The sequence below is a fragment of the Pipistrellus hanaki genome (assembly GCF_964339955.1).
Source record: "Pipistrellus hanaki genome assembly, chromosome: 18".
In the NCBI taxonomy this organism is placed as follows: domain Eukaryota; kingdom Metazoa; phylum Chordata; class Mammalia; order Chiroptera; family Vespertilionidae; genus Pipistrellus; species Pipistrellus hanaki.
In genome coordinates this window covers 7,481,966-7,491,562 of record NC_140520.1, presented here as the reverse complement: position 1 = coordinate 7,491,562, position 9,597 = coordinate 7,481,966, and the positions used below count along the sequence as shown (strand labels likewise).

Sequence of the window (9,597 nt, the reverse complement as noted above, 5' to 3'; positions counted from 1 at the left end):
CCAGAGAAAGGCCTCCCTAGATTTCATCCTCACCCCCTCCTTCAAGTCTACATTGTCCAAGTCACACCAAAAAGAGCCTGAATGGGGATTAAACCACAAGCAGTTTTAATGGTCTGGTTTTCTCCTTCCCATCTCTCCCACTGTTAGTATTATCACTACAAGAATAAAGGATTCCTGAGAGCCTGTCCCCCTCCTCTCCCTGGGCCCCCTTGACAGGACTCATCCCTACCAGCCCCCCTGGATTTCTGGGAGTGGGGGAAAACAAGTGAAAGGCACTGTGGGGGTGGGGGCTTGAGTGCCAGGGAATCTAAGGGGTGGTGCTAGGGCAGGGCAGGGCCGGGCCGGGCCTGAAGCCCGCCTGAGGGGCTGTGGAGTGTGACTGCCGGCTGGTCCCTTGGACCTGTCTAGCAGGCCTGGAAGTCCGTCCTCCCAGTCCGCGGGCTGCAGCAGGAGCACAATTAGTGTGGGCTAAGAAAGGAGGAATGGAGAGCCCGCTCTACTAGGACCCAAGGGCCAAACCCACAGTGGGGACTGCCAACGACTATAATGCTCAAGTCTGTTGTCTCTGGGGACTAGGGGGCGAGGAGTGGAACAAAATGTGAATGTAAGGAACCCCCAGCCTGTGGAGCAGCAGTGACCCGGGCTCCCGGGGAAGAGGAGGGGCCAGTCAGTCCAGGCCTGGGGCTAGTTGTCCCCGCTGACTCCTTGCCGAGCCCTGATGAACGCCATGCCGTGTGTGCGGAAGTGGGTCTTGAGGTTGAGAGGGCTGTCACAATCCTTGCCGCAGACTTTACAGGTCAGTGGACCCGCAGCAGCAGGCAAGGGTGAATCCGCACCGTCCGGGTCAGACCTCAGCCGAGCGGGCCCCTCTTCCTCCCCATCCCCCACACCCAGGGCACTGGCGCCACCCACACCCCGTTTCTTCTTGTGGCTGATGAAGCGGTGCCGGCTCAGGGAGCCAGGGGAGGCAAAGCATAAGCCACAGTCGAGGCACTGCTGGGTGCCACCATCAACCCTCAGCCCCACCACGAGGCTCTGCTCCACGGGGCCCCCGCTCCGGAAGCGCAGGGGGCCTCCCGACCCGGGTCCACCCAGCCCGGGGGACTTGGCCGGAGGTGTTGTGCTGTCAGGCTCCTCACTGCAAGAGTCAGAGGACTGCCGACGCTTCCGTCCCGGCCCCTGGAGAAGATAGTGAAGAGCTGGGCCTCCCCGTCGCCCCCGGGACCCTGGCACCCCCGCCTCGCTTGCGAGGCCAGCCTGTAACTGCAGTTCCCACCACTCTACCCCGCAGGGGGCTTACCTGGGCTCTGGCCCCGGGGCCCCGGACCACCACGCTCCCCCGGCCAGGAGACTGGTCCCCGAGCGGCAGGCCGTGCCGGACCTGGACGTGCTTCTCCAGGATGAGGCGGCTGCTGAAGGTGCGTTTTCCTTCCGTGCAATACCTGGAGGGAGAGGCGCGGTGGGTGCCGAGGGCACAGCCCGGGGACCGAGGCCAGTGGCTCCGGAGGAGGGCGACTACCAGCCCGTCAGCCCTCCGTCCACTCGCACGCGAGGCAGGAGGGGAAACACTCGGGGGGACCGGGGAGGGGTGGGGAGTGGCAGGGGTCACCGGCGGGCAGAAACAGGAAGGGGCAACAAGAAAAGGGTTACCTGCATGGGTAAACTCGCTTGATACCCTCATGATTGACCCTGACGTGGCGCCTCAGGCTGGGCGCGGAACAGAAGGACCGCTCACACAGGCGACAGGGAAACTTTTTCACCGACTAGGAGAGCAGGGAGGGGGCCCTCAGAGCCAGGCTTGCAGGACCGAGCCCCACCGCCGGATAGGACGACCCCAAGGCTGCCCCTCCAGCCCACCTTGCTCACCTTGCCATGCTCCTTCTTCATGTGGGCCACGTACTCGTCCCGCTCCGGGAACCAGGAGTGACAAAGGCCACAGCTCCAGCCTGCAGAGCCCCCACCCCCGCCCCCGCCCTTGGCGCCTGCGCTCTCTACATCCCGCCGGGGCCGTTTGGGCGGGCCAGCAGCCTCTGGGGAGCTGGGCAGGTCCTCTTCTGAAGAGGAAGACAGCTCCTCTATAGGGGGAGCTGCTCCTCCCGGAGACACCGCCAGCTCCTCAGACTCAGCTTTAGGGGACAGAGGAGTATCCCCGGCCCCTTTCCCAGCAGTCTCCTCTCCCGAGCGACCAGTCTGATGGGTGTTCTGTGAGGGAGACAAGGGGGACGGCGGCTGTGGGGAGGGCCTGGCTTTGCCACGACCCTTGTTGCCCCCTCCCCCTCTTCCGGAAGGTTACGTGACCCCGGCACCAGGTCAACACAGCCGAGCACCCCCACTCCAGCCCTGACTCCGATACCTTGAGATGATCCAGCATGGTCCTTTTTTGGGCAAAAAGCAGAGGACAAGACGGGCACTTGAAGACACTGACGCGCTGCGGCAGCAAGTGCTGGTCGAAGTGTGAGGAGAGGAGGGGCTTGTGCGTGAAGACCGTGTCACACATGGCGCACTTGTAGATCATCCTGTGCAGGCGGAGAGGACAGTGCAGACACCTGCCCCTCAGGCCCAAACCCTCGGGCCCGCCCCTCGTCGCCCCATCCCAGGTCTCACTTGGCCTGCTGCGTGGGGAAGCTGGGGTGCTGGGTGTAGAGGTGGGCGTGGGCGCTGGGTCCAGACTTGAAGGCCATGGGGCAGATGGGGCACTTGTGGAAAACCTCGCAGTGCGACGTCTGGATGTGCGACTTGATGGAGTTCGCACCCCCGAACACCACCGCACAGCTGGGGCACCTTCAGGGAGGAATGGGAGGCACAGTGGTGAGGGGCCGTCTCCATCCCCTGCCCCCCCACCACACACACACACACACACACACACACTCATCCTCAAGGAACTGGGTGGACTCTGAGCAGCTCATCGGAGGTGAAGCCTGAACAAGGTGAGGGCAGGAGGGGGCTGCAGAGACAACGCCCAGGGGAGCCCACTGAGCAGAGCTGGAGCTGCAGAGGCGCCCTGCTGTCTGCCAGGACACCAGGCCGCGGGACTAAGCAGGAAAGATGGGGCTCTCAGGAGGCATCTGAAAGGCTGGTGCGGGGAACCATGAGGCCAGCAAGGGCCTGTGGGAGTGTGGAGACACCGGGAAGGAGAGGCACCTGTATCCCACACGGCGAGAGAAGTGCAGGCAGGCCTCCCGGAGGTGCGTTTGGAAATTCGCCTGCAGGAAGTTGCCCCCGCACTCGGGGCAGACGTGGGGGGGTCGGTTCTTGTGCATGCGCTGGTGGGCGCTGAAGCTGCAGCGATTGGGGAGCATCATGGGGCAGGTTGGGCACACCTGTCAAAAGGGGGAAACAGGTGAGTCCGGGAGGAGCGGCTTGTCCCCCATTACCTTCTCCTGACCAAGCCCCTCGCGCCTCCCCAGGCGCCAGCCCCCGGCCTCCCCTTCCCCGGGAAGGGCAGGGAAAGGCACTCACATTGCTGGCGGCCCCAGGGGCGGGGGGCCCAAGCTGCTGGAAGTGGGCAGCCATGCCCGCCTTGTCCCGGCACAGCTCCTTGCACTCCAGGCAGCGAAAGCACGTGTAAGTGGAGGTGGCGGGGGCGGCAGGCGGCTCGGCGGAGAGCGGCAGCACGGGGGCCTCAGCAGCAACCGTAGAAATGGCAAAGGTGGCGATGGCCCCGTCGCCCTTGCCCAAGGCGGACAGGACGGAAGGTCCGAGGCCCGGGGGGACGGCCAGCAGGGGCGTGATGTCCGGCTGCCCCACCATCTGGTCCAGGGCCACGGGCCTCATGACCAGGTGCGAGCACTGCATGACCAGCCCCTTGTCCTTGTGCTCGCGGGCGTGCAGCAGCAGGCTGCACTTGTTGAAGAAGACCAGGCGGCGCGCGCAGTGGTTGCAGGTGACCTCGATGCGCATGCTCCGCCGGTCGTAGTGCCGGGCCAGGCTCTTCTCCAGCGAGAAGGCGTCCCCGCACTCCAGGCAGCGGTAGCCGGAGGGCGGCAGGGCCAGCCCGGCCTCCGCGGGCGGGCTCAGGTTCGGCCGGTAGGCGGGCAGCAGGTTCTTGGCGTTGAGGATCTTGTTGAAGGCCTCCACCAGGCTGGACTGCGTCCGCGAGATCACCGAGCCGCCCCCCGCGCCCGGCACGGGGGCTGGCTTGGAAGGCTGCACTATCACCACGGAGGCCCCGTTCACCTTCTGTCCCGCTATGCCCAGCCCGAGGCGCCCCTCGACCTTGGGCAGGGCTTGGGGCACCAGCCCCAGCACGTTCTTAGCAATGGTCTTCGGGCTGGCGGCGCCCCCGGGCAGCACCACCGCTTTGCGGGCCACGCTGGCCGCCATCAGCATGGCGGTGCTGGCGTTCTGGAAGGTGGCCACAGGCAGCACCGTGCCCTTCAGCCTTGTGCCGTCGCCCAACTGGACGTTCACCACTTTGGGACTCTCAGGAGTCAGGACTGCAGAGGTCAGCTTCAGGAGGTTAGCCTCGGCCAGAAAGGTCCCCTCGGGCAAGGGTGCAGGGGGCCCCGGGTCCGAGGGCACCCGGGTCACCGTCCTCATGACATTCCCACAGGACGTCTTCACGGTCTTGATCCGCACCTTGAGGGGCCGGGAGGAGCCGGAGGAGGCCGGGGAGTCATTGCTGTCCTCGTCAGCGGCCTCCGCTCCGCTGGACGGGCTCTGGGGACTTCCTGGGGGAGACTTGACCACTGGCCCCGGGTCCTCCTCTTCTTCCTTCAGGGGCTGGCAGCTGGGCACTTTGGGGGAGGCAGGAGGGCTCTGATGGCCTGGAGACTGCTTGAAGAAGGGCACCCCAGCAAGCTGGGGAGGGGAGGGGCTGGCAGGGATGCCCGCGGCCTCGGAGCCCGAGCCGAGCCGGGCTATGGCCTGGGGGTGAAGGGGACTGCCGCTGTCCTGCTTGAGGGCGCCCAGCTCCTGCTTGAGGGCGCCCAGCTCCTGCTTGAGGGTGCCCAGCTCCTGCTTGAGGGTGCCCAGCAGTGGGGGAGAACCGGGGGGCAGGAGGGCGGGGCCGTTCTCCGCGGCCAGCTCAAAGGGAGAGGGGAAAGGAGGCGGGGTCATGGTCCCTTCCCGCAGGGGGGAGGGCACCGAGGAAGGCAGGGGATCAGGGTGCTCTCCTGGCTCAGGCTCAAAGTGAGCAAAGAGGTCCAAAGGTGCTTTGCCTCCTATGGCTCTGGCTTTCCAGGAGCCGTCCCTGGGAGGAGTTGGAGAGTGGGGGTTTCCCCCAAAACCATTCTGCAGCAGATGAGGCCCCACAGGTTCCTCCTTAATCGTGACCCCAAGCCGGGCCCCTTCCCCTCCTGAGCTTCCAGCCAGGGGCTCGGGCTGCTCAGGGCACACAGTGTTCTTGACAATGACGCTGACTACCGAGGTGTCCCCCGACGACAGATCGTGCTCAGAGTCCTGGGTGGAAACCCCAGAGCCACCCCGAGTAGCTGCTGCTGTTGCTTCTCCAGATTCACCCTCGACACCGGGTTCTAGCTTCACTGAGATTCCCGGCCCCTCGTTCTCCTCTGGCCCAGAGTGGATGGCTTCATTTGCATCAATGTCGGGGATGTCGAAGGCAGCAAGGAGGTCGTCAAAATCAGGGGTCTTCATGTCTCCCATGGCGGCCAGTCCCGGACCTGCTGAGAACAGGAAGAGGGAGAAACTGCAATCTCTGGAAGCACAAACCCTGGGCCTCCTTCCTCAGGGTCTCCGCAGTTCTCTCCTCTCGGAAAGCCCCACACTGACCTAGGCGCACCTCCATCACGGCGCAAACCCCAGAGAGTTGGTAGAGGCGCTTGGTTTGCCAAACCCTAAAACAGTGCAGATCCCTTAGAAGACACCAAGATCCAGAGAAAGCGGAGGAAAAGACTTCTCAGAAACACGTATACAAGGTGAGAGGGACAGAGGCGGAGGGATTCAGTGTGTATCTTGGGTGAAACCACCTAAGCCCCTCCTGTGTCCAGACCAGAGCCAACCGCTCAGAACTACTATGAAGGAGGAGGACAGACACAATGCTCCAGGTTTAAGAGCTCATTCGTGGCAGCATGGTATCCATTCATATTCTTTTTTTCCCCTTCTTTTTTTAAGTACAGTTTTATTGATTTTAGAGAGGAAGGGAGAGAACCATTAATTGGCTGCTTCCTGCATGCCCCCCAATGGGGACTGAGCCTGCAATCCAGGCATGTGCCCAGACTGGGAATCAAACCATATGACCTCCTGGTTCATAGGTCGATGCTCAACCACTGAACCATGCCAGCCGGGCTCCATTCATATTCTTCACGGATCTTCTGAGGGTTTACAGAGATCCGGAAAACCACGTCACGAGACACAAGACATGATTCTCACTCCAGCTTTATCAACAGCCTGCTGGAGATGAGCAAGTTACTCCACTGCCTTACTTTTGCCATTTGAATGAAAGAGGGGGCAAGTAACCCACATATCATAGGGTTATCCTGAGCATGACGTGAAATTGTAAACATGACCGAATCCAGAATACAATTAATTATGACAGGGCAAACAAGGCCACGTCAGGTCGTGGCAGGGCTGGGCTGGGGTCAGAGACGAGAGGCAGGGATGATTACAAGGTCGAGTCTGAGGCACCTGGGGTCATCGCTGGCACCTGGAGACCCAGCTCGGTTAACAGAGAGAAGCGGACTCAGTGTAATCACCCAAGAAACCAAGAGAGAACGAGACACAGGAAGAGAAAGACAAAGAGAAAAAGACAGGGGAAAACCGAGAGGAGCCTGGTCACAAGGGCCTCCTCCCGTCACAAACACCTGGTGCTCCCTCACCTACCCCGCCCCTCCCACCTCCCCATCTTGCTCTCTCAGGGCTAAAACTCTAGGGTACGAGCTTATTCAGCACAGCTGCCGCCTGGGGAAAAGCCAGGCCCCCTCAGCCCTACCCTGGCTGCTCCGAGTTCCTCCCCCATTTAATTTTCCTTTGGCAACGGTAGCCCAGGAAGTCTCACCCAACCCCAACCTTGCCCAGGACAAAAAATCAAAACAAAATCAAATCCCATAAGACGCGTGTCTCTGAAACAACCGGAAGGCCAGCCTAGAGCTTGAGGGGGCCCCCAGGCCTACTCCCCTACCAGCCTCTCCCACAAGTGCACCTCCATCTCCGAAGAAGCAACGGAAGCACATCCCCTGCCCAATTCTCTCACCTCTTTCTAGCCTTAGACTGTAACTGGAGATAGTCCCAGCAGGTGGCAGGTGGCATTGCTGGGACCAAGGTGGGGGTAGGGGGTGCGGGTACCAATTAAAGGGAGAAAAAAAGGGGCGTCCTTCCCTCACCCCCCTCTCCCCCACCCCCAATTCTGCAGGCTCTGGGTTTGAACAAAGCCCTCCACCTCCTGCCTCGGGCCCTGATGCTAGGCCCTCCTCGGCCCGGCTCTCCCTCTCCTGACCTGGGGAGGCCTGAGCTGCATTTCGCGCGGCCGGCGGAGCCCAGATCAATGGGGAGGGACCGGGAGAAAACATCTGCAAACTCGCCTCCTCCAAGCAACCACCCCTTTGGCTCGGCGTCCAGGGGCCTTAGAGGCCGGCCGAGAGCCGGGAGCAGACACAGACCACGCAGAGGAGCTCAAGGCCAAAGAGGCTCCCCCCACCTCCCTGCCCAGGCCTTTCTGCGGCGGCTGCGCCCAGTCTCTTGGGCTCCGCCCCCGCCTCCCGCCCCCCCCTTCCCTCGGTTCTTCCCCAAAAGCCAAAGGAAAGGGCTTAACAGGAAGAGGGGGAGCTGGTCGGGGTGGGAGGGGGCCTGCAGCGCAGAGGGCGAGGGGCTGGCGGCCCGGGGCGATTAGGCTGCGGCCGCGCTGGGCAGCGGGCGGAATTAAGTCCCTGCCATCTGCCGGGGGCCGGCGCCCGGGGCGCGTCCGTCGCTGCGAGGAAAGGGGCGGGGTGTGCACTGGAGGAGCCAGAGGGGAAACTGAGGCTCGCACCGGCCCTCCGGCAGCCGCCGCCGCACAGCACCCCGGGGCCCGGGGGGCTTAAAGCGCGGAAACCGAGCGGTGGGCACTACACGGTCGGTCCCAGCTCCCACCGCCGCCCCTCGCTGCCCGGCGCCCCGCAGCCTCCCCACCAGACCCCCAGGCCCCCCGAGACCCGAGGGCGCGGGAGGCGCGCGGCGGCGGCCGGGGCGCGAGCCCGAGTCCCGCCCGCCGGGGCCCGGACGCTGCCCCGCGCCCAGCGGGGTGCAGGCTCGGCTCCGGCCTGCGGGTCCCCCGCCCCCACCCTCCCTCGGACGCGGACACCATTTTAGGTCGCGACACCCCGCAGCCTCCAGCCCCCGGGCCTTGCGCGCTCCGGACGCTGCTCGGGCTGGGAGCCCCGGGACCGGGAGACCCCGGCCCGCCCTCCGCGTTTACCCGGCGAGGGGCTGCGCTTTCACCGGGCCGGGGCTGCGCCCATCCGGCCCGGGGAGGGGAGCGGGGTCCCGGCCTTCCCAGGAGCAGCCCCGGGGGGGACGCGCGGAGAGGGGGGTGGTTGACCAGGTGGGGGAGGGGCGGGGGCATTTACCCGCCCCCCGGGGGCGGAGCCAGGGGCGGATATTCACCCCCGGCGCGCTTACTTCGTTTGGCTCCCAGTGCGGGCCGAGCGCCGGCGGGCCCTCCCCTGCTCCGGCCGCCGCCGCCGCCGCCGCCACCGCCGCCGCAGCCCTCCCCGCCGCCGCCGCTACTTCCTGCTTCTCTCCCGTTCGGCCTCCCCCTTCCTCAGCTCCCCCGGCGTTCCCGGTCCGGGCGGCCGGCTTTCGTACTCGCCATTGGCCAATCCCCTCGTCGTTCAGCGCCGCGCCCCGCCCAGCCCCGCACGGGGTTGGCCTTAGGTCCTGCCGCTCCGGACAAGCCCCGCACGGGCTTCCCAGCTTCATTGGGCAAGGCGCCTAGTCCTCCTGAAGCGCCTCTGGCCATTGGCTGGGCCGCCACCTGCCCCATCTGTGCATCTCAAAAGCGATTGGCCGCGCCGCCTGTCGTTTAGGAAGAAGCCGAGCCGATTCCCTGCTTTTCTACCGGAGGCGGTGACTCTCCAGGTGCGTCCCCGCCCCCTCGCTCCCCATTGGCCGCGATCCCGAAAGCCTGCAGTTCCCTGATACAAATTTCAGGAACTCTCAGCTGCGATGTGGGGAACACTTTGAGGGGAATCTCTTCGGCTCTGAAAGGACCCGGATGTGTAGGTCCGTTTGCGCTTTCTCAGGCTAAACTCCAACGTCAGTCATGCCATGCAGGAGAGAGAGAATGGGACGTCACCCAAAACATTACGTCATCTGGCTATGTTCCTGCGGTTTTCCTACTGTCTGAATCGCCATATGGACGGGTCCTCGCGCGGGCCAGTAGCTGGCCGCGTCACCCATCGCTCCCCGCAGTGCGGAGGGCTCTGGGCAGAGCAGGTGCTGGGGGTGGAAGGAGCCCGCACCTGAAGCCTGGGCCGGGCGTGCAGACCGGAAGTGGGGGAGCGGTGACGTGAGAGTGCTGGCGTGGCCTGGGCCCTTTCCAAAGGGATCTTAAAGCGGCGCACTGGTAGGCTTCCGAAACACGTGAAGGGGAGCAGGGAGAGAGTCCACACACACACACACACACACACACACACACACACACAGTGTCCCCCAAAATGTATA

The 9,597-nt window shown here is 64.2% G+C and overlaps 1 protein-coding gene across 5 annotated transcripts; it reads right to left on the bottom strand.

Moving 5' to 3' along the window:
• Window positions 1-82: 82 nt before the first annotated feature.
• Window positions 83-9,346, bottom strand: ZNF687 (zinc finger protein 687). 5 transcript variants are annotated; one of them, XM_084865418.1, is made up of 9 exons: window positions 9,242-9,346; window positions 3,460-5,621; window positions 3,142-3,320; window positions 2,605-2,781; window positions 2,354-2,516; window positions 1,867-2,202; window positions 1,651-1,763; window positions 1,301-1,442; window positions 83-1,179 (listed from the first exon to the last, which is right to left on the bottom strand). In XM_084865418.1, the coding sequence occupies exons 2-9, from the start codon at window positions 5,602-5,604 to the stop codon at window positions 685-687; spliced, it is 3,750 nt and encodes a 1,249-aa protein (XP_084721544.1). In that variant the 5' UTR covers window positions 5,605-5,621; window positions 9,242-9,346; the 3' UTR covers window positions 83-684. The 5 variants fall into 5 exon arrangements, with proteins under 5 accessions (XP_084721544.1, XP_084721543.1, XP_084721542.1 ...); XM_084865417.1 differs by lacking the exon at window positions 9,242-9,346 and adding an exon at window positions 8,554-8,695 and having other exon boundaries at window positions 3,460-5,624; XM_084865416.1 differs by lacking the exon at window positions 9,242-9,346 and adding an exon at window positions 8,554-8,689.
• Between the last annotated feature and the right edge of the window lie 251 nt (window positions 9,347-9,597).

Coding starts and splice junctions, on each gene's coding strand:
- ZNF687 (XM_084865415.1), bottom strand. CDS start 7,466: ATGTTTTCTCCCGGTCCCTCCCCATTGATCTGGGCTCCGCCGGCCGCG. Junction 1,443..1,650: donor AAGCGAGTTTACCCATGCAG/GTAACCCTTTTC, acceptor CTCTCCCTCCAG/GTATTGCACGGAAGGAAAAC. Junction 1,180..1,300: donor GCCCCGGGGCCAGAGCCCAG/GTAAGCCCCCTG, acceptor TATCTTCTCCAG/GGGCCGGGACGGAAGCGTCG.